General features: G+C 45.2%; 1 protein-coding gene across 1 annotated transcript in view; it reads left to right on the forward strand.

Annotated features, from left to right (window-relative positions):
* The window catches only part of B4GALT6 (beta-1,4-galactosyltransferase 6), a 173,480-nt gene that overhangs the window by 95,851 nt on the left and 52,676 nt on the right, over positions 1–24,953 (forward strand). The window contains exons 3-4 of the mRNA XM_075353324.1: positions 16,681–16,794; positions 23,113–23,234. Of these exons, the coding sequence (XP_075209439.1) occupies positions 16,681–16,794; positions 23,113–23,234 (236 nt within the window). The remainder of the gene's footprint in view (positions 1–16,680; positions 16,795–23,112; positions 23,235–24,953) is intronic.

Below are 24,953 nucleotides of genomic sequence, written 5' to 3' on the forward strand. Positions count from 1 at the left end.
TCAGAGGAACTCCGATTGATGGCGGTCTAAGTCACGTCCTAAAAAGACCGCCGGAGGAACCGCTCCCAAAGCGGCCTCCTCATGACTTTCGGCCTCTTCACACCGCATCCTCGGTCGGTGGCAGGCTCTCCCGCTTTTGCGACGCCTGGCTGCCACAGGTACAAGACCGTTGGGTGAGAGACGTTCTGTCTCACGGTTACAGGATAGAGTTCAGCTCTCGTCCTCTGACTCGATTCTTCAGAACATCTCCGCCCCCCGAGCGAGCCGATGCTCTTCTGCAGGCGGTGTGCACTCTGAAGGCAGAAGGAGTGGTGATCCCTGTTCCTCTTCAGCAACAGGGTCACGGTTTTTACTCCAACTTGTTTGTGGTGCCAAAAAAGGACGGATCTTTCCGTCCTGTTCTGGACCTAAAACTGCTCAACAAACACGTAAAAACCAGGCGGTTCCGGATGGAATCGCTCCGCTCCGTCATCGCCTCAATGTCCCAAGGAGATTTCCTAGCATCAATCGACATCAAAGATGCTTATCTCCACGTACCGATTGCACCAGAGCATCAGCGCTTCCTGCGTTTCGCCATAGGGGACGAACACCTTCAGTTCGTGGCACTGCCTTTCGGCCTGGCGACAGCCCCACGGGTCTTCACCAAGGTCATGGCAACAGTGGTCGCAGTCCTACACTCTCAGGGACACTCGGTGATCCCTTACTTAGACGATCTGCTTGTCAAGGCACCCTCTCGAGTGGCATACCAACACAGCCTGAACATTGCTCTGGAGACTCTCCAGAGATTCGGGTGGATCATCAATTTCCCAAAGTCAAATCTGACACCGGCCCAATCATTGACATATCGCGGCATGGAGTTTCATACTCTCTCAGCGATAGTGAAGCTTCCGCTGGACAAACAGCGTTCACTACAGACAGGGGTGCAATCTCTCCTTCAAGGTCAGTCACACCCCTTGAGGCGCCTCATGCACTTCCTAGGGAAGATGGTGGCAGCAATGGAGGCAGTTCCTTTTGCGCAGTTTCATCTGCGTCCACTTCAATGGGACATCCTCCGCAAATGGGACAGGAAGTCGACGTCCCTCGACAGGAACGTCTCCCTTTCTCAGTCAGCCAAAGCCTCCCTTCGGTGGTGGCTTCTTCCCACTTCATTGTCGAAGGGGAAATCCTTCCTACCTCCATCCTGGGCGGTGGTCACGACGGACGCGAGTCTGTCAGGGTGGGGAGCGGTCTTTCTCCACCACAGGGCTCAGGGTACCTGGACTCAGCCAGAGTCCTCCCTTCAGATCAATGTTCTGGAGATAAGGGCAGTGTATCTTGCCCTAAAAGCGTTCCAGCCGTGGCTGGAAGGCAAGCAGATCCGAATTCAGTCTGACAACTCCACCGCGGTGGCATACATCAACCACCAAGGCGGAACACGCAGTCGGCAAGCCTTCCAGGAAGTCCGGCGGATTCTGCTGTGGGCGGAAGCCACAGCCTCCACCATATCCGCAGTTCACATCCCGGGCGTAGAAAACTGGGAAGCAGACTTTCTCAGTCGCCAGGGCATGGACGCAGGGGAATGGTCCCTTCACCCGAACGTGTTTCAAGAGATCTGTTGCCGCTGGGGGATGCCGGACGTCGACCTAATGGCGTCCCGGCACAACAACAAGGTCCCGGCATTCATGGCACGGTCTCAAGATCACAGAGCTCTGGCGGCAGACGCCTTAGTTCAGGATTGGTCACAGTTTCAACTGCCTTATGTGTTTCCTCCTCTGGCACTGTTGCCCAGAGTGTTACGCAAGATCAGGTCCGACTGCCGCCGCGCCATTCTCGTCGCTCCAGACTGGCCGAGGAGGTTGTGGTACCCGGATCTGTGGCATCTCACGGTGGGTCAACCGTGGGCACTACCAGACCGACCAGACTTGCTGTCTCAAGGGCCGTTTTTCCATCTGAATTCTGCGGCCCTCAACCTGACTGTGTGGCCATTGAGTCATGGATCCTAGCGTCTTCAGGGTTATCTCAAGAGGTCATTGCCACTATGAGACAGGCCAGGAAACCAACGTCCGCCAAGATCTACCACAGGACGTGGAGGATATTCTTATCCTGGTGCTCTAATCAGGGTTTTGCTCCCTGGCCATTTGCCTTGCCCACCTTTCTTTCCTTCCTGCAATCCGGATTGGAAAAGGGTTTGTCGCTCGGCTCCCTTAAGGGACAAGTCTCAGCGCTCTCTGTGTTTTTTCAGAAGCGCCTAGCCAGACTTCCACAGGTACGCACGTTCCTGCAGGGGGTTTGTCACTTAGTCCCTCCTTACAAGCGTCCGTTAGAACCCTGGGATCTGAACAGGGTGCTGATGGCTCTTCAGAAACCACCTTTCGAGCCAATGAAGGATATTTCTCTTTCACGCCTTTCGCAGAAAGTGGTCTTCCTAGTAGCAGTCACATCACTTCGGAGAGTGTCTGAGCTAGCAGCGCTGTCATGCAAAGCTCCTTTCCTGGTGTTTCACCAGGACAAGGTGGTTCTGCGTCCGGTTCCGGAATTTCTCCCTAAGGTGGTATCCCCCTTTCATCTCAATCAGGATATCTCCTTACCTTCTTTTTGTCCTCATCCAGTTCACCAATGTGAAAAGGATTTGCACTTGTTAGATCTGGTGAGAGCACTCAGACTCTACATTTCTCGTACGGCGCCCCTGCGCCGCTCGGATGCACTCTTTGTCCTTGTCGCTGGTCAGCGTAAAGGGTCACAGGCTTCCAAATCAACCCTGGCTCGGTGGATCAAGGAACCAATTCTCGAAGCTTACCGTTCTTCTGGGCTTCCGGTTCCCTCAGGGCTGAAGGCCCATTCTACCAGAGCCGTGGGTGCGTCCTGGGCTTTGCGGCACCAGGCTACGGCTCAGCAGGTGTGTCAGGCGGCTACCTGGTCGAGCCTGCACACTTTCACGAAACACTATCAGGTGATACCTATGCTTCGGCAGATGCCAGCCTAGGTAGGCGAGTCCTTCAGGCGGCGGTTGCCCACCTGTAGGAAGGGGCCGTTTTACGGCTCTATTACGAGGTATTATTTTACCCACCCAGGGACTGCTTTTGGACGTCCCAATTGTCTGGGTCTCCCAATGGAGCGACAAAGAAGAAGGGAATTTTGTTTACTTACCGTAAATTCCTTTTCTTCTAGCTCCAATTGGGAGACCCAGCACCCGCCCCTGTTCCCTTCGGGCTGTTGTTTTTTTGTGTACACATGTTGTTCATGTTGAATGGTTTTCAGTTTTCCGAACTTCCTTCGGATTGAATTTACTTTAAACCAATTTATAAGTTTCCTCCTTACTGCTTTTGCACCAAAACTGAGAAGCCCGTGATGCACGGGGGGGTGTATAGGCAGAAGGGGAGGGGCTTTACACTTTTAAGTGTAATACTTTGTGTGGCCTCCGGAGGCAGAAGCTATACACCCCAATTGTCTGGGTCTCCCAATTGGAGCTAGAAGAAAAGGAATTTACGGTAAGTAAACAAAATTCCCTTCTTTTTTTCTCTCTTGGCCTCACACATGTGATAAGTTATAATTTGTCACATGTTACATAATTACATAGGCTGAAAGAAGACCTAGGTCCATCTAGTTCAACCTTCCTCCACCAATTCTACATTTTGTCATTAAGTCACTTATAACCAACAATGCTGTGTGCACTGATGAAATCATCCAGCCCTTTTTTAAAAGCTGTTATAGTATCTGTCATTACTACCTCTTGTGGTAGGGCATTCCACAGTCTGACTGCTCTAACTGTAAAGAACCCTTTCCTATTTAGTTACCAGAATCGCTTTTCTTCCACTCAGTGTATGCCCCCTGGTCCTTAGTATTGTCGTTGGAAGGAATAAGTCATGTGCCAGTCCTTTGTATTGACCACACATGTATTCATACATATAAATGAGATCTCCTCTGAGACGTCTTTTTTCTAAGCTGAACAGATCTAACGTTTTCAACCTGTCATTATATGGGAGGCCTTCCATTCCTTGTAACAATCTAGTTACCCATCTTTGAACTGACTATCTTCTTAATATCTTTTTTAAAATGTGGAGCTCAAAGCTGGATCCCATATTCCAGATGTGGCCTTACAAGTGATTTATGAAAGGGTGATAATACATTGGGATCTAATCTCTTTTTATACACCCTAAAATCTTGTTTGCTTTAGCAGCTGCTGCTTGACATTGATGCTGCTGCTCAGCTTATTTGTTCAATGACATTTTAATGAAAATTACCGTATTTTTTGTTTTATAAGACGCACCCCAAATTTAGAGCTAAAAAAGTAAAAAAAAAGTAAAAATCTGGGGTCCGTTTTATAATCCGGTGGTGTCTGGTGAGGGGCAGCAGCAGTGGTGGAGTCGGGGGTCACAGGAGGCAGCGGCGGTGGTGGAGCAAGTCCATGCTACGGGCAGTGCAGAGGGGGCCCCAGATACTCACTGCGGAGCTGTGCTGGGGCGGCCGGCACTGCTGTGTGCTAGTGCTCAGTGCGGGCACTGGCCATTCTGAAGATGTTGACGGTGCAGACTTCAAAGAAACGGCGGCCGCAGTCGGCGCTTGCGCAGATGGGAGCTTGAGCCGAGAGCTCTATCTTCGCATGCGCCGACTATGGGCGCCATTATTTGAAGAACTTACCGCTGATATCTTGAGCACCAGCACACAGCAGCGCAGGCCGCTGCACAGAGCGTTTCCGGGCAGCACCGAGCGGCCGCTCAGAGCCATGCCGGCCACCGCACAGGGAGCCGCGACGGCCACCGCACAGGGAGCCGTGCCAGGCGCCGCACACAGGAGCACAATATGACCACAGTGACCCCCTCTCCACTACCCCCCGGTAAGTTATTTTCGGCTTTTAAGAACCACCCCTCATTTTCCTCCCAAATTTTTGGGAGGAAAAGTGCATCTTATAATCCAAAAAATACGGTAAATTAATATCAATTGTGAATCCGGGGCTTACAAGAGGGAATAAAACCAGCTTTCTCCTTTTTGGACTTTATGGTTTATAGTATAATAACATTGAATTATGGAGGTTTTAAAGAGTGTGCCTGTGTCATGGAAAAAGATACTTTTAGATCTATATCTATGTACTTGGAATAGTTCATGGTGCATCATTTTGCTGGCCGATTTCCACAATTATTTCCCGGTTTCTTAGACGTTCTTTCACATAGAGCTGCTAGTAATGTGTATAGTGTTCATTCCCTGTGAAGCATGATTTGCTGCTGATTTTATACTGCTGTAGTCCAGTAGTTGAAATGCTGGGGCCAGCCTGTGGACACCTCCATGTGCATGCATCGCAGATGTCTACAACACGAAGTCCGAGGACAGTTCTTTACATTTCGAAGTTACATAACCAAGAGTGATAACCTTTCTATGATAGGGTTTTCCCATATTTTAGTGGCGCATCAGTAGGATAATCCAGCACTTTGATCGGGATCTGGGCCCTACTGACCTAAGAATGATGAAGCTGATTTAGCGCTGAGTTTCCTTTGAATTGTCCCTGAGCAGCCACCCCTGGACACGTGGCTGGCCAGGGAGCATGGCCACTTATAAACTTGCCCCGGATAGTTGTGCCGTGAAAGTATCATAGGGCACCACACTGTAAATCCATACTATAGACACTTCATTGTCAGGATTAGTGGTGAGTCTAGAGGTTGGACCATCAAAGAATATATTCTGATGGCATATTCTAGTCATATGCCATCACTTTTGGAGCTGGAAATAACTCTTTCCATTTTGGCAATCAATTATTGAGACCAGTTTGATGCGATGTATGATCAGTTGTGTGTTTTTATGTTTAGCAAGTCTCTTACCTGTTGTTCCCATTGAGCATTGGCAATGCCAGCCTGAGATTTAGGGCACAGTCAGATGGCCGTATAACACAAACGATGATCGCAATGCATGGCCTGGCCGGCAGCTCTCCTGAGCCGAGCATGAGAGCTGTATAGAAATACATGCTGACACTCGGGTCAGGAGAGCCGCCGGCCAGGCCATGCATTATGATGCGATCATCGTCCGTGTTATATGGCCATCTGACTGAGCCCTTATAGTGCATCTTCGCTAGCAGTGTAGTAATATTGCAGTCAGGCACAATGTCTTTTTCTGAGATATACATGCACAAAAAATAAGGATATTTGGCTTTGGGGTGAAATTTATGAAAATGTTCACACTATAGTGATATTTTATCATTAAAGTGGGGCATTTAAGTAGAAGCAGCAATGGTGATTTCCTCATCTCAAACTATTTATTGAAACAAAAGCCAACAGTGGTGGGTATACTCCAACAGAAATGTTAATGACTCAATAACTTGTCATGTGGCCGTAACCATCAATTACAGCTGACAACAATGTCTCCTGCTGTTCACAAGTGTAGTTATTTGTCTGCTGAGGCATGGCATCCCACTCTTCTTGAACAGCAGCTCTCAGGTCATTGAGGTTCTGGGGTAAAGAGTTACGAACCTCTACGTGGCCACTTAGCTGATCACACAGGTTTTTTATGGGATTCAGGTCTGGAGGTTCCCCAGTCTCCAGCAGCCATTCCCTAATGATGTGACCTCGATGAGCTTGAGCATTGTCATCCGTGAAGATGAAATTAGTCCTGTGTTGTTCATTCAGAGGCACAATGACTGGATTAGTGATGTTATTCCAGTAGTAGGTGCTTGTCACTGTACCATTTTATAAAGTGTCGGGCAGTTCTGTATTTGACTAAACTCACCCCTGTCCTCACTGTAATACCGCCACCATCAAATACACATCTGGTTACAACAGTGGTTGATACATAGAGCTCTCGCTTACATCTCCAACATCCTTCATTTCTGCTCAGTGGGAATTGACTTTCATCAGTGAACATCACTGATGTCCACTTGTCCCTTGTCCTGAAAGACGACGGCTGTGCCTGATGGTGTGGTCAGGTACCTTTTGTAGGTCATCTTGCACACAGACCACTCTAATGTAAATGGTTTCAAATGGTCTGACGTGACACTTGTGTGCTTCTCACCTCCATTAAAAGGGCTTGGAGTTGTGTGGCATTCATCATTCAGTTTCAAAGGGCAATGTTCACAATGAAGCGGTCATCGGCTTGGGATGTCGTCAAAGGACGTCTACTTCTATGCCTTTTTTGTGACTCTTCCAGTCTCTCGATCTGTTGCAACCTGCTGATGACACTCTGTGACACTCTAAGCTCAGTGGCCACTTCTTTCTGAGAAAGTCTTGCTTGAAGCCTCACAATGGTGAGGTACTGTTGATCAACTTTTAGGTGTCATCTTGGTCTCATGATGTCAAAATGTGAACAGCATGATGAGGAGGACTGTTTAATAAAAATTCCAATTGAACCCTGAAATTTATTGGGCAATTCATGGATCAAACACCCGTTGTGAATTTTGCCGTCAAGCTCCTTGTTAGAAAACAGCACATTGTGCAAAGACTACTGAAAGATTGAACAGTTGGACATGAGCATTCAAAGGTTTTGAGAAGGTCACATCTAGTAAATGGGAAAAAGTTGCACTAAAAAATGTGCATTTTTCCTGCTAATAATTGCACCAAATCCTAATACATGTGCACATACCCTAAGGTCACCTGAAAAGGTTAAGAGTGCATATTCGGATGAAATTTCACCTGAAAGCCAAATATCTTTTAACTTTTTGTGAGTAGTGTATACGTTACCGGCAATGTGTAAAAACAGGCATTCTATAGAATACCTATGTAATGTATACAATGCCGGAAATGGGTCGTCAAAGTATGAAATACATCAGATGTTCATACATTTCCTAGTCATTCTATAGAATACCTAAATGACAAACGGGCGGAGTGTAGAATACTGCAGGGGTGGTCCGTCCAAATGTAGGTGCACAAAACAGGCAGCAGCAGATCTGTGAAACTGGCTCAGTTGCCCTTTGCATCCAAAAGTAGGTGGACAGAGCAGGCAGCAGCAGATCTGTGAAACTGGCTCAGTTGCCCTTTGCATCCAAAAGTAGGTGGACAGAGCAGGCAGCAGCAGATCCGTGAAACTGGCTCAGTTGCCCTTAGTATTAAAATGCCATTCTAGCCTCCCGTGCTGCAAAAAATAGTCAGGAATGACACTTCTGATTTCCTTTTTTTTTTCCCCAGCAAAGATATCCTGTTGTTCAGTTTGCATTTCTTCTTTCATGTTTTTGACTGTTTGTTACTAAAGACTAATAGTCAGGAATGACACTTCTGTTCCTTTGTGTTTTATCCCAGTAAAGATATCCTGTTGTTCATTTACGATTTCTTCTTTCATTAGTTTTTTGACTGCTTGTTACTTTCATTCGTTTTTTGACTGCTTGTTACTTCTTTCATTAGTTTTTTTTAACTGTTTGTTACTAAAGACTTTTCCAATCTGGGCAATATATCAGACTTTGCCCTGAGCAGTTGTTGTCATTCTTTATAATACCTAGACATTTTTTTTTTCCAAAACGTTTTTTATTGATTTTTCAAATTTGTAAAAACATGACAAGTATCATTGCAAAAGAAGAACATTCGTCTGACAAAATGTGACATAGAGGTGGGTGATACCCCAATTTGGAGTTCCATGTTGCTGTTCGATTTAAGATAGTATACAGTAACATTAAACCAAAACATAGGTAATGAAATATAATATAACATATGCAATACAATTCGTTAAATCTCTGTGTCGTCCCTGAATGATTTCAATTTTGCTAGCGTGTCTTGGTATTCCCAACCGTCTCGTCTCCCCCTCCCGCCAGAGCCCCCTCCTAGGTGATTCTCAGTTTACCCAGGCTGTCCTGAATATCGCTCAGGATATACCACTCTGAGTGAACAAAAGGTGCCATCAGGTTAATTATTTCTCCCTGTGTGAATTGGCTTTCAATAAAATGTCTCCATCTCACAAAAAACTTGGCTGTCAACCCATCTTTATCCCTCTCCGCTTCTAGTTTTTCCCACCTCAGAAGGTTGTGTAGTTCGCCCACAACCTCCTTTATGGATGGGCCCTCCCTTTGAATCCAGTGTTTTAAGATGCAACGCTTAGCTATCATGGCTATGTCATGCATTATTGCGTATTTCCTCTTTTCCGGCGTGTTCGGTCCTCCTCCTACTCCTCCCTCAAAGGAGTGGAAAATCCACACCATTAAGTCTAGTTTGCTGAAAATTCCCCATGTTGACTGGGCAAATAGTCTGACTTGGTTCCAGAACCTAGCGATTGTCTCACATTCCCATAGCCCATGTAGCATATCCGTTTTTTCTTTTTGACACTTAGGACACCACCTATCCCTACCTGGTATGTTGAAACCTATAATGGCCCTATGTAGAATTCTGAATTGAGTGTCTCTCCATCTCTCATTGGTAATATGTTTCCGCACTTGTACCCATCCTCTCAGTATATCATCCACCACTTCTTCCCTTCCCAATTGTTTCCCCCACGCTTTTAAAGTCCGACTATCCTCCCGTGAGATAAGCACCCCCCTTAGCGATCGATAAATTTTAGAGACATTTATACTTGTTACATCACATTCCAGTAACTCATCAATCGAACTTCTGTTCAGCTCTCTTCCAACCACACCCAGGTCTCCTATTATTCCATGTTTCAATTGTTCATACTGGATGACATGTGAGCTATTAAGGTTGTACTTATCCAACACTTCCCGACCTGTCATCCACCTCCTGTCCTCCACATTCATAACATCTATCATTCTCCTGACTCCCCTCTCTTTCCATCTAGTAAATAGCTTGTTTTCTCGTCCCAGGGGAAAATTTGGGAATGCCCAGGGGTTCAAGTACTTGGACACTTTCCATGAGAGCCCCAGTTTTTTCCTTACCGACTTCCATGTTAGCATGGTGTCTCGGAATATAATTGAGTTCCTTATGTGCCCTTCAACCCTGGATAGTGGGGAGTGTAGAATGGACGTCAGATCCCACGGTGACGCATATTTAGTTTCCATCGCATGATCTGAGTGCCTACTCGTTCCTCTCACCCAATCAATTACATGCCTCATGATACATACAAGATTATACCCTTGGACATCTGGAAAGTTTAGACCTCCCTCCTCTGCTGACTTCATCAGCGTACGCAGCTTTATTCTGGGTTTCCTTCCCCTCCACAGAAATTCTGTATACGCGGAGTTGAGCTTATTCACATCCTTTAGTTTTAGCAATAGCGGGATTGTCTGGAAGGGATACAGCAGCCTAGGAAAGCTCATCATTTTTATCAGGTGGCATCTTGCCAGTAATGGAAGTGGCAGACCTTTCCATCCCTTTAATTGAACTGTAATTTTCCTGATTAGCGGTCCATAATTCAAGTTATAGATTGTTTCCACCGATCTTCCTATATGCACTCCCAGGTATTTAATTGAAGATTGTGCTATAGGAATTCCACATAGACAGCCATCCCTTATTTGTCCCCCCATTGTCCCATGATGCCCCTTTAGGAACATGATCTCGCATTTTTTTTTGTTCAGTTTGAAACCGGAGAATGAGCCAAATTTTTCAATCAAGGCAAGAGTCTGTGGCAAATCCGCACCGGGGTCCCCCATATAAAGTATGATGTCATCAGCAAAAAGCGCTGTCTTTACTTCTGAACCCCTTATCTTGATTCCTTTAAAGCTATTTTGTCCCTGTAGTATTCTTGACAACGGCTCGATTGCCAGGTTGAATAAAAGAGGAGATAATGGGCAGCCCTGTCTTGTTCCCTTCATCAAAGGGAACACGTCTGATAGAAAGCCCGGAGTGTGTACCCTAGCTCCCGAGTTGGCATAAAGGTTTCTAATGTAAAGTCTCATCTTGCCTACAATCCCTATGGCCTCCATTACCCTGTCTAACCACCCCCAATTTACATTATCAAACGCTTTTTCTGCGTCAAGTGTAACTAGGGCAGGTCTAGCCCCTCCCTCAGTGAGACCCAGTCTAACCGCGTCTACCACTAGAATTGTCTTTCGGATATTGGTAACGGCATTTCTCCCCTTAATAAACCCCACCTGGTGATTCGTAATGATCCTAGGTAAGATCTCGGCCAGTCTATTAGCCATGATCTTGGACATAATTTTTAAATCCTGATTTATGAGCGATATAGGTCTATAACTAGAGGGATCATCCAGGTCCTTGGTTCCCTTGGGGAGTAATTTAATATATGCTATGTTGGAATTTTTGGGTATTTCCGCCCCTCCCAGGAAAGCATTAAAGACTGAGGTTAGATCCGGCGAGATCAGATCCTTCAGAGCCTTATAGAATTCACTATTGAAACCGTCAGGTCCCGGTGCCTTGTTGGTGTTAAGCTCCCCAATTGTTCTCGTCACCTCCTCTACTGTGATATCTGCGTTTAAGGCACTCAAATCTTCCTCCGTCAAGCTAGGCATTTGGGCTTGTCTTAGCCACTCTGCCTCATCAGTCATGTCGTTATTCCCTGACCCATATAGTTTTCTATAGTAATCTCCCAACAGTTTATTAATGTCCTTAGGATCCGTAGTCACCTCTCCCCCCTTTGTTTTCAGTTTAGAGATCACTGTCATCTTTCTGCTGCCCCTTGCCAGATTGGCCAACATCCTTCCCGCCTTGTTGCCAAACCTATGTAAGTCAACCTCCTTGTGCGACCAGAATAGTTGTTCCTTTTTTTTGGCCCATTCGTCAAATCCCTCTTTTGCCTCCAGCCATCTGCCTTTTGTCATGGGAGATCTATTTGTCACATAATTTGTATATGCTACCCGTACTGCTTCACTATGGAAATTATAATTCTCATTGGTTTTCCGTTTGATCATGGCTGCGTACCCCACCAGACGGCCCCTTAGGACCGCTTTTGCCGTTTCCCAAAATATCACTGGGGACTCTCTATGTTCCTTATTGTCCTCTGCGAATTCTCCCCACCACTCCTGTAGCACCTTATGGAAATTATCTTGCCTGAGAAGGAACGATGGGAATCTCCATATGATATCTGTACCTCTCCTGAATTTCTCTCTAATGCCCAATCTCACCGGACTATGATCAGAGATCACCATATTCTCTATCACACAATCTTGCGTTCCACTCAGTAAGTCTTGCGAGATCCAGAACTGATCAATACGTGACCAGCTATCATGAGGGTGAGAGAAGTGTGTATACTCTCTGTCATGTGGGTGAGTTAGTCTCCAGATGTCTTTCAGTCCTACGTCTTCTAATGTTACATCCCTATTGTCTAAACTCCTGCCCACATTAGCTGTCCCCTCCTCGCCCCTCCTCCTATCTTCAGCTGAGTCTGGGACAGTGTTAAAATCGCCTCCCACTATAATGTTAGCCTCCCCATCTGCTAATATGGTGGCCTTTATGTCATCATGAAATGTGATTTGTTGTGAATTTGGGCCATAGACATTATAAATACTGAGTTTACCCGCTGGACTAACGATTGTTAAGTGCTGCCACCTTCCATGGTCGTCTGCCTCATGTGCCACTACCTCATGACTGAATTGTTTATTTATTAGAATCATAGTGCCCGCTTTTCTACCTTGTGCCGCTGCCCCGTAAACGGTGCCCACCCAATGTTTCTTCATGCGGAAAAAGTCCTCCCCCCCCAAGTGGGTTTCCTGTAATAAGGCAATGTCTGTCTTTAGTCTTTTCAGATGTCTCAATATCATTGCTCGTTTGTTAGGTGATCTCAGCCCTTTAACATTCCACGTAGTTATCTGTATCATGTTTACCTGGGTATTCTGCTTTTACTACTCCCTCCCCTATGGGCCCCTGCATCAAGGAAGACGAGATGTTCGACACTAGAATCACAGTTGGTACCACAAAATCGACACTCCCTTTCCCCACCTTGCAAATATAACAAATACAACAAAAAGCATGTAACTGTAAAACATAATTTCCCTTCCGAGAAATCCACGGCGCTTCCCGCCACGTTGGTGAGCTCCCCTATTCCTAGCCAAAATATGTAGCTCCCTAATCACCCCCCAAAAAATATATGTTCTATCCCCGGACTAACTTGAATAAGCCTTTGAAAATTATGCAAAAATTAGCACAGTATGTCAAAACCTCAGCAAGATTCTCCAGTCCTACTTATCTCTGACTCCAGGTAGCCATCAGTCCGCCCAGAACAGGCCCACTTCATTTGAATTTGGATGATGTTCCTGGACAAAGGAGAAAAAGAAAAAAAGAAAAAAAAGACCAAGGGGAGAGAAGATGGAGAAAGAAAGGAGAAGAACAAAAAAAAAAAAAAAAAAAAAGAGAGGGGGGGGGGGAAGAGGACCCAGACTTTGGGATGTTTTCCTCTCTTTTTTCCCTTCCCCCTCCTCCTCTCACCTCCCCAACCCTCTCTCCGTAATGCATCCTCCTCAACGCCTCTCCCTGTTTGGGAAGAGAAAAAAAAAAAAAAAAAAAACAGGCAAAAAAAGGAAAAACAATGAGCGAGTTCCAGTTCAGGTATCATGGTTTCTCTCCAAGGGTTGGTTCCTGTGTTCCAGGCGAGAATTATGCTGTCGACCCGGGCTTGGCCTCCTTTCCTCCCTGGTCTCGACTTGCTTTTGTCCCCCAAGACGTCCCACATCTCTTCCTGAGCTTGTGGGGGATCCTCTTCTATTATTCCCTTCTCCACTAGCTCCTTTTTCTTGCCTTTCTGACCTAGTCTTGTTGAGCTCTGCCATGAGAATGTTTTCTGCTTCTTTGTAGTCCTTGTAGTATACAAACGAGCCATTGGGGTTTCTAACTTTCAGTGTAGCAGGGTATAATAGCTGGCACTTTACTTTTTTGTTGTACAGAAATGAGCAAATTTTGGTAAATTCTTTTCTCCTTCTGGATACTTCCGCTGAATAATCCCCAAAAATTAGCAGTCTGTTGCCTTGATATTGTAGTGGACGCTTTCGTTCTCTAAAGGCCCTCAATATTTCCTCCTTATGCTTATAATCAAGGTACTTGACAATCACCTGCCTGGCTCTTATCGGGGTATTCTTGTTTGAGTTTTGGCCCTCTCCCTTATTAGCCTCCTGGTGTCTCAGTGGACCCACTCTGTGGGCTCTTTCAACTCTGAATTTCGCCTTTATGCCCAGGGCCTGCGGTAGCTCCAACTCGCATATATTATCCAACTGTCCAATCGACACAGACTCTGGCAACCCGACTATACGTAGGTTGTTTCGTCTCGATCTGTTTTCCAAATCGTCCGCTTTATCCTTCAAGTATTCATTAGATTTTGCTAGAGCTGCTATTTGTGCTTGCATAGCCAGTATTGTCTCCTCGGAGTCAGATATTCTCTGCTCTGATTCTGCCAGTCTAGATGCATGGGCATTTATCTGTTTTTGCATATTAGCTAATGATGTTTGTATGGCTGCCTCAATAGCCACTTTAATCTCTTTTGACAAGTGTGATGTCACTTCTTCAGCCAGTTTTTTATAGTCCACATTAAGCTTTTGTGTGTACTTGTCTTGGCCTGCAGGTGGTGCTGTTTTCTTAGTTCTCTTTGTCTGGACTGGGCCACCACCTCCATCCCCCAATAGCTTGCAGGCTTGTGATGTTGGTGTAGTAAGCTGCTTTTTGTTTCCTTTGGAAGGGGTATTATTAATTCTTGCATTTGACTTCCTGTGAGTCTGAGTGGGATTAATCTCCCTGTACTGTTTGTCAGTTTCATCCTCCAACACTGCTGTGTCTCTGAGGTGCCCTGCTTTGCCTGCATCTTCTCTCCCCTCTGCCTCCATATCTCCTTCATCCTCCCATTGGGATCCACTGTCATCAGTCCCCTGCATCCACCTCTCTCCTGCTGTGTCCTCCTGTGACTCCTCACTCATATCTTCCTTATCTCCTGTCTCCTCGCTCATATCTCCCTTATCTCTCCCCTTCCAGCTCTGTGTTTGCTTTTCTGTGTCTCTCACCATGCGTTCAGGCTCCTCCCCCATCAGGCTCGGCGCCATTATCTTATCTTCTCCTCTGTCCATATCAAAGCTTCTCCAGGCTGACTCACCGCTCCCAGAGCTTCTCAGGAGGTACCGTTCCATAGCTGTCTGCTTTAGGTAACCTCCTGTGCTGCTCTCTGTTTGGTGGCTCGTCCGGGGGGGTCTGTTTTTAGTCGGTTTCTGTGAGGGGTGGCAGGAGCTCTCCTCTAAGCTTCCACCTCAGCCAGGACAGGAACAGGAAGTCCAATACCTAGACATTTTATGTAATGCCTAGGGAAAGTATAGAACAACGCAGATATTTCATACCTTGCCTGAAAACGACAAGGATTGTATACGGTACATTGCCTAGGTATTCTATAGAATGCTGGGTTTTCATACATTGCCTGTAACATATACACTAAACTACTTGAGGGAATCTGTCAGCACAAAGCCGGCCAGTTCAGTGACCCTTTTAGCTTTCTTGTTTTCCACTTATCTCCACTGTCCTCTTCCATGATTGACGGCTCTGACTTTTTGCCTCATTAGTCAGAGAAGAGACAAAAAAAGTAGGAGGGAAGAGATACTGAACTGTTTGGCCAAGATTCCACCGCACACACATGACACATTCACTCTAAGGGAACCTAATATTCTGGTTGAATGAAAGAATCTCAACACAAAGACCATGACAAATTTTATATGGAAGAAAAGAGGAGGAAATGAAGCAGAAGAACAGGCTAAACTTTCTAATTTCTTTGGGAAGAAGTGGGTAACCTCTTTGTAAAATGAGGATAAATATTTTGAGATTTTAGATGACCCCCACCATGGACCGCTGCACTCCCAGTATCTGTAGTGTGTGGTGTCTGTGGAAAGGATCCAGGCATGAGAGTGCACTGGTACCTACATGGTGTGCACCTACACTGACACTGTGTGAGCACCGCTGGGCTCCTTCAGTGTCTGTGTGCTGTAGATTGAGCTTAGGTGGCGCTCACTCTGGTCAAGTGAATGCTGTCAATTAGGGGCAGTGTCAGTGTTCAAAATGCAAAATGAGGAGGCATAACTGCACTGAGCCCCTGGCTGTGCCTTGGGTGCATGGGAGCTGCCTCAATTGCGTAAGAAATAAGTAGCTTTCTTAGGCAATATAACACTAAAATATATCACTGTTATATTTTTTATAAGGACTAAGTCCTTGGGGTGGCTGACTCCCTTTATAGTTCCCTGCCAGTTTATGGTCTGCATTTGGTTGTGTTAAATAATTTATCTGAAGGGTTAAAGGGAATATGTCACCACATTTAACCCATCTAAACTATTAATATGGGCAGACAGGTTATAGACTGCTGAAAAATGTCCTACCTGCCTCATATCAGATGATTTATCCACAACAAGGCATGTGATATCACTTTATGTGAATGAGCTCTTCCAGGCTATGGGGCGGATGCTGCCTGGACGATAACTCCGCCTCCAGAGCTTATTTTGTATAGAAGGGGCATTACCAGTGTGAGACAAGTGACTGACACAGAAAGGGAGAATCAAAATTTGTCTTCCTGCAAATGAATTTGCTGCAGCTCTCACAGCTCTGCTTTATTACAGCGCTACCCTTCAGGGCTGATGGATCTACAGTCACAGCAACGTGATCAGGAAATTCATCTATTTTACTCCATGTTCTGTTGGGGCAGGGGCAGTCGGAGGGTCCCCAAAAAAATCAGGTTCAGATGAATTAGCATATTTGGAGATATCTTGAAGCCCATCACAATCTGTTTTTGATGTGAATTGTCAGTCTGCTTGGTATCTGTTTATTTTTCATTTCTTATTCTTTACAGACACCAGAACATTTTGACAGTATTGGTTACAGTAATTCTCCAGTTTTCTCAGGTTTGCTCCTTACTTTGAATTTGTTTGTTCCTCCACAGATTATCCAGATGGGACAAACTCTACGGATTTCACTGCACAGTCAACCATGTATCTGCCAGAAAACTTTACGATCTCTCCACACCTCCCGTGCCCCGAGAAGCTGCCTTTTATGCGTATGTATTGTCATGCTGACGTTTGGTTTTGTGCATTTTAACTACACAAATGTAAAAAAAAATTACCTTTCAAAAACTCATCAAAGACTTTAAAGGGAACCTGTCAGACCCTCCTTTTACCTTCAACTACTGCTATGATGAGTAGTGATGAGTGAGCACTACCATGCTCGGGTGCTCGGGACTCGTAATGAGTGGTTGGATGCTCGGATGGATGCAACTTGAGCACCCGAGTGTAATGGAAGTCAATGGGGAGCTCGAGCATTTTTCCGGGAAATCTTTCAGAAAAATGCTCAAGGTCCCCATTGACTTCCATTATACTCAGTACACGAATCAAGCCCATTCAAGCATCCAAATGCTTGTTACATGACCCAAGCAGTGATCGCCCATCACTAATAAGCCATGGGCGGCACAGTGGCTCGGTGGTTAGCACTGCAGTCTTGCAGTTGGACGGGCTCGACTCTTGTACCGATTATAATGGAAGTTAATGGGGAATGCAAGCATTTTTCCAGCAGATTTTCCTGAAAAATGCTAGTTCCCCATTGACTTCCTCTGTACTTGGGGACACGAGTTTAGCCCGTCCGATCCGACTGCTGGTTTTGAGCACCAGAGCATGGTAGTGCTCACTCCTCACTGACTGTGGTATTTTATGCATAATACTAATATTGCCGGTTAGGTTTTGTTTGTTTTTTTCTTTTTAAAAATGTACTCCCTGCCTATCATAGGCTAATGAAGCAGGACTAGTCCCGTGAGGCATTTTTTACCCCCCCCCCCCCCCCGGGCTACTCCTGCCTCTGATCCTCCAATCTTGCCTCACAGCGAACCAGGTTGTGCCAAAGATTATTGCAGCCAACAAATCTGTCTGCTAAGCTGAGCACCCATGTATTAAATAAGGGAACCCCTCAAGGACACCCCATTATTTATTTTCTACAGGAGAAAAGAAGAATCCAAGTCACCAGTAAGGTGATTTTCCGCACGAGATGATGAGATCTTCCACTCTTCGCTTCACGTCCCAGTGTAATTCTAGGCCTGATGGCTGCATCTGGCTGAAATCTTGAGCTTTTTATGCCCATCTGTAGAAGTCATTACAGGTCCTCCTGCCCGGAGTCTGCTGAAAATGCAAAATAATATTTCATAAGATTAGCACAAAGAATAAAACGAGTCAGGGAAGTAACATGAAATCTGCATAGAGGAAAGGCAAACCGGCTGCTAGATTCATGTGGCTGGCTACTAAAGGGTGCAGTGTTCTGCCCATCCCTGAAGGGCTCTGTATCGCCAGAATCAGGGTCCAGGATTTTTTTTTTTTTTTTTTTTTTAAGTCCTTCTGCTCTTAAAAGAGCATCAAGTCATCAGTACAGGTAATAATCAACGTAAAGCGTTTACCTAAAGCTGCTAAATACATGTATAACACTTGTAAGTGTCCCACCGAGAGGCCCGTAATTAATGTCTGCTCATCACACGCTGATGTCACACCACCACGATTATACAAAGATCGGTTGTGATATCCAGGGGCCGCTCACCTCTTCCAGCAGACGCCACAGATCACTTTTCTATAATGGGTATGAGGGCAGCACGGTGGCTCAGTGGTTAGCACTGCAGTCTTGCAGCGCTGGGGTAATGGGTTCAAATCCCACCAAGGACAACATCTGCAGGGAGTTTGTATGTTCTCCCCGTATTTGCGTGGGTTTCCTCCAGGTTTTCCGGTTTCTTCCCACACTACAAAGACCTACAGGTAGGGACTTTAGATTTTGAGCTCCAATGGGGGACAGTGTTACTGATGTCTGTAAAGCGCTATATAAGTGAATAAATGTTATTATTATACAGTGCATTTTACTGTGCCAGTAACTGAAGAAGAGGTTCTGCAGCAGATGCAGGGTATTAAATACAGTACTATGTGTCTGCTGCTGAACCGAAGCATACAGCCACTGGTAACCTCCTTTATGAATAGCAGATTAATGGTGGACAGGCGGCTGCGCTTTCTCTTCAAAAAGAAGTTCTGCAGCAGCTGAACTAAGCAATATTGTAGACCCCCACCCCCCCCCCCCCCCCCGAATTTCGTGCTGCCTCCTGGTGACTGCCAGTTTGGTTATAATTTACTGTAGGATGTGGACTGTCCTCAAAACTGGAGATGTAGAAGATTGTGAGAGCAAATTTTATTTTGAAATAAAACTTTTTTGTGATCTTCAGGTAACGCCCCTTTGTTCTAGTCGGCGTTATCCTATGCAGCCGCCCAGTACCAGCTCCACATTTCCTCAGTCCCTTTGATCTGCTGTTATCCCAGGAAAATCTTTTAAATTATTTTTTCAGTTTTTTAAAAACCCTTGAAATGTGTGTACTGTAAAAGAACAAAGTGTAAATCTCCATAAAGAGCAATATACTAAGGTATAGTCTGCACCATCAGTTCCTGCAGGTAGGGTGACGTCTTCTGCCGTGGTGCTGGCGGCACTTATATGTCCTCACAATACTGACCCCACCGCCATTTCAGGATCCAGCTCTGGGATTCTTCCAGTAAGACGCTGTTATTTTTACATCATTTACCTTTTATCCACTGTAAAAGTATACTTCCTGAAACAAGAAAGCCTGCATTGTCAAAGGGATTGTCCCAATATCATGATCATATACATTGTATACATCAGAAAGTAATGAGCATTTGCCTTTTACATGCTGTAATAAACCCCCTCTCCACCCCCCCCCCCCCCGAAACCGTAAAGAGTGCTGACAATTACTTTTCATAGTATGGCGCCACCTAGTGTTCACAGTGTATAGCTTTGTGCACATCCACCTAGCTGAGCACGCTCCATCCCTCTTCCCATTGCCAAAGATTTTTTTTAATGCTAGTAACACTATAAAGTTACTTTAGAGACAGCTATTAGATGGATTGTCTGCTGCTCACAGGGCCCCATAGAAAATAAAAACTATGCATAGGCACATTGGTGCCGTTCCACTGATATCTGCCCTGATGTTCATGGTTTATGACATGACATCATTGTGTCACATGACTACTGCAGCCAATTAGTTCCCATTGACCTTCTGCCGCCTTTACTATTTTGATAGAGCTCATGTCTGCGCTGACAGAATGTTGATGAGCTGGCGCAATTGGTAAGCACTGATTGGTTGTTGCGGTCAGGTGACAGAATACTGTCATGTGTGTGTTGCTCCATGAAAAGCAGAGCTGACTTCACTGGAACGGTGCTGCTGTGAGAGCGGAGTATACAGTTTTTCACAAAAAGTGAGTACACCCCATCACATTCTGTAAATATTTTATTAAATGTTTTTATGGGATAACACTGAAGATATGACACTGTGGTACAATATAAAGTAGTCAGTGTGCAGCTTGGCTAACAGTGTAAATGTGGTGTGCCCTCTAAATAACTCAATACGGCCATTAATGGTTAAACTATCAGCAACAAAAGTGAGTACACCACTAAAGGCCCCGTCACACTAAGCAACATCGCTGCTAACGAACAACTTTTGTGACGTTGCTAGCGATGTTGCTGTGTGTGACATCCAGCAACAACCTGGCCCCTGCTGTGAGGTCGTTGGTTGTTGCTGAATGTCCTGGGCCATTTTTTAGTTGTTGCTGTCCTGCTGTGAAGCACACATCGCTGTGTGTGACAGCGAGACAGCAACAACTAAATGTGCAGGGAGCAGGAGCCGGCTTCTGCGGAGGCTGGTAACCAATGTAAACATCGGGTAACCAAGAAGCCCTGTCCTTGGTTACCCGATATTTACCTTTGATACCAGCATCCGCCGCTCTCACTGTCAGTGCCGGCTCCTGCTCTGTGCACATGTAGCTGCAGGACACATCGGGTTAATTAACCCGATGTGTGCTGTAACTAGGAGAGCAAGGAGCCAGCGCTAAGCAGTGTGCGCTGCTCCCTGCTCTGTGCACATTTAGCTGCAGCACACATCGGGTAATTAACCCGATGTGTGCTGTAACTAGGAGAGCAGGGAGCCAGCGCTCAGTGTGCGCTGCTCCCTGCTCTCTGCACGTGTAGCTCCGTGCACTGGTAACCAAGGTAAATATCGGGTTGGTTACCCGATATTTACCTTAGTTACCAAGCGCAGCATCTTCCACGCGGCGCTGGGGGCTGGTCACTGGTTGCTGGTGAGCTCACCAGCAACTTGTGTAGCCACGCTCCAGCGATCCCTGCCAGGTCAGGTTGCTGGTGGGATCGCTGGAGCGTCGCAGTGTGACATCTCACCAGCAACCTCCTAGCAACTTACCAGCGATCCCTATCGTTGTTGGGATCGCTGGTAAGTTGCTTAGTGTGACTGGACCTTAAGTGATAATGGCCAAATTGTGCCCAATTAGTCATTTTCCCTCTTCGGTGACATGTGACTCATTAGTGTTACAAGGTCTGAGGTGTGAATGGGGAGCAGGAGTGTTACATTCAGTGTTATCACTCACACTCTCTCATACTGGTCACTGGAAGTTCAACATATCTTCAGTGTTGTCTCACGAAAATATATAATATTTACAAAAATGTGAGGGGTGTACTCACTTTTGTGATATACTGTATATGTTTTTATATTTCCTATGGTCCCTGAATTGCTGAAGTGCTAGTTGTCAGCAGGTGACAACCCCGTTTAATAGCCATTTCTAAAGTACGTTTAGTGTTACTAGCATTACAAAATCATTTGGGATGGTCATTAGTGGACAACCCGTTTAACATTACTCCGATATGAAAATGATTTATGGGATGACCTCCTTACACCCTGATTTTCATGTATGTTTCATTTCACTCCAACGTATGAGATAATGTGCGTGTAAATGTATCTCTCTCTTTCTCTTTCTCTCTCTCTCTGCTCTCGCTCTCTATCGCTCTATCGCTCTTTCTCTCTTTCTCTTTCTCTCTTTCTCTTTCTCTCTTGCGCTCTTTTTCGCGCTCTTTTTCGCGCTCTTTTTCGCGCTCTTTTTCGCGCTCTTTTTCGCGCTCTTTTTCGCGCTCTTTTTCGCGCGCTCGCTCGCTCTCGCTCTTTCTCTCGCTCTTTCTCTCGCTCTCTTTCTCTCGCTCTCTTTCTCTCGCTCTCTTTCTCTCGCTCTCTTTCTCTCGCTCTCTTTCTCTCGCTCTCTTTCTCTCGCTCTCTTTCTCTCGCTCTCGCTCTCTTTCTCTCGCTCTCTTTCTCTCGCTCTCTTTCTCTCGCTCTCTTTCTCTCGCTCTCTTTCTCTCGCTCTCTTTCTCTCATCTTCCATATAATGGCCTTCATATTCCATTGGAAGTCAATGGAGCCTGGGGCTGTATTATACATCTCCATTATGGATAGTTATCCATCATTTTTCATAGGGGTGGTAATGTAGATGAAAATATGAATGGAAATAAAGTGACAGCATATGCCAAAGTAATGACACAATGCCAATACATCAGGTGCAGACAAGGCCAGAAGTATTTTATTTAGTGTTTTATGCTGCCAAAACTACAGGTTACAAGAGATTTCTAAGATTTGATGTAAGATAATGTTGGGACCTTTAATAAACCGGGTGCACATGCTGTGATTCCCTTATCTATTTCCATCTCTACTCCCTTTATAATTTGGAGAGGTGTGCTATTTGAGCAGCGCCCTTGTGTTGAGGGTGGAGGTGTGCGCTAAGTGCCAAGATTCCTCTGTGACGGCTGTCTTCTGATGGCGTTACCGATAGTTGGTGTGAATGGAAGTTCCCTGTAACTTCCCTTCCTTATTAGAGAACCGCACATACTAATAAAAGTATAAACCAAAGTGACTAATTTACAAGCGTAGACATATATTTGCCTCACCTAAAGCTGGGTTTACACACTGCAACATCTCAAACGACATCACTGTAACGTCACCGGTTTTGTGACGCAATAGCGATGTTGTTTGCGATGTTGCAGTGTGTGAAACCTATCAGCGACCTGGCCCCTGCTGTGAAGTTGCTGATCGTTACAAATCGTTCAGGACCATTCCTAGGTCCTTTGTTTCCCGCTGTGCAGCATGCATCGCTGGAAAGTTTCAGTGTGTGAAAGACTTTGCAGAGACTTTGTTAGCAACTTCCCTTTCAAAAGGCTGCTTATCAACGTCCCCAACAACCAGCTAGGTCACTCTGCAGGTCCGGATCGCTGTTGAGTTGTTGGCCAGGTTTGCCTGTTTGACAGCTCACCAGCGACTTAGCAGAGACTTAGGGAGGTCGCTGTTACGTCACAAAACCGGTGACGTTACAGCGATGTCCTTTGCGATATTGCAGTGTGTAAACCCAGCTTAAGTTGAACCTCTTTATCAAGACCTCAAACTTCCACTATACAATGAATATGGGAAAAACCTTGTGAAAGTTTAACTATTTATTGGCCTTGTCCTTATCTGCAGGTGGACCCACAGATATCAATATGAGTGAGATCACGTTAGAAGAAATCCACCAGCAATTCTCTGCCATGAATATTGGGCCCGGAGGCCATTGGAAGCCTACAGACTGCAGGCCTCGCTGGAAGGTGAGATTACGTGGGGAGATGGCGGCTTTATACCTGACTGCTTATCACTCCCAATATGAGCTCCGCAGCCGCAAGAAATCATTCCAGTTGGCAAATACACAAGCAAATTACAGTGCAACGTGAACCATTAAGTATATGCTGTCACATTGCCCACCTACACATGGGTTATAAGTAGGCGCTGGCGTCACTGTGACAGCAGAGTGGAAGGGATAGACTGGTGCGCGTTCGGCAGCGCGGTTTATCTCCGGTGCATAGTTGCACTTTTCTCATTTCCAGGTAATAGAATAAACTTGCGCAAAATCTTATATATAAAGCAGAAGCGATTCCGTAACTGATAATCAAGGGCAAAGTACAGTTAACCTTATGTTCTGTACAGAAGGCTTTTATATAAGCCAAGTGGAGGTGTTGCCCACAGTGTTTGATCAGACAAATCTCGTTTTACCAGCACCAGTTACAGGTTACTGCCGGGTCCCTGATTGATTGCTCTGGCAATATTTCTGCTTTTCTCTTGCTTACAATTTCCGAAATAACCCTTTTTTTTTTTTTTGGAGTAAGACATTTGCTTAAATTTCTACTTTTATAAGACAGAGAAATTGCTGCATTTAGTTGTATACATACGAGTATCCGCATAATGGCCCAATCATGTGCACAATGCAGAGTTTATTCACTGTTTACACAGGGAATTCACAAGGCTCAGATGTTTACGGAGGTCACAGAATAAAGGAAAGAGAAAAAAAGAAGAGAACAACGGGGCGCCAAATCTAAGTGTAGATGTGTGTAAACACAGATTGTATGATCATACGAATTTTACACTCACCGTGCAGATTTCTTCTGTTTTCGCTAGTATGATCCGTGTAGTGGATCAACTCTCTTATTAATCCTCCAGTATGCAGCACGAATCCTCGGGAAAAACAATGAGAGTACTGAACAGGTGCTCCCACGTGGGTAATGGAGTAAAGACAAAATCCCTTTCGGCGCTTCCGGAGGATAAATGGATTATCAGTGCAAGTTTGCAACAACTTCAAGAACAAGGGTTTATTAAGGGTTCAATAAAAAACGGACAATTCCGGACAACGCGTTTCAGCTAACAAAAGCCTTCATCAGGTGTAGTCTACATTGCTGGTATTAAGAAACTCTAATTTATAGACTGATCTGTCTGTGTATGATGTAGGCGGGTATGAGGAACATGGGTGTGTACTTCCAATTAGATTATCACTCAACCTCAAGAGGTAAATGGTGGTTCATGTGCTGAAATCCTTATATGGATCATGTGTAGGGGCAAGCAAATATTGCTGCTATGCATGAATGATACAATTTATGAATGAAAAAGAATAAAAATTCTAATTGTTAATAAGGAAAATTTTGGTGTTTAAAATATGCGGTGATATAAAACACATAATAAATTATTCAGATTAAAAACACAATTTTTCTTTTTTTTTTTTTTTTTTTTTTTTTTCCTTCTTTTCCTTTTCCCTTTTTCTTTCCTTTCCTTTCCCTTCTCTTTCCTCTCTCTCCCTTTCCCCTTTTGGAAAGGGAGAGAGCAAAAGGGGAAAGGGAGCGAGAGGAAAGAGAAGGGAAAGGAAAGGAAAGAAAAAGGGAAAAGGAAAAGAAGGAAAAAAAATAAAAAAAAAAAAAAAAAAAAGAAGAAAAATTGTGTTTTTAATCTGAATAATTTATTATGTGTTTTATATCACCGCATATTTTAAACACCAAAATTTT

Source organism: Anomaloglossus baeobatrachus, chromosome 6 (genome assembly GCF_048569485.1).
Source record: "Anomaloglossus baeobatrachus isolate aAnoBae1 chromosome 6, aAnoBae1.hap1, whole genome shotgun sequence".
In the NCBI taxonomy this organism is placed as follows: Eukaryota; Metazoa; Chordata; class Amphibia; order Anura; family Aromobatidae; genus Anomaloglossus; species Anomaloglossus baeobatrachus.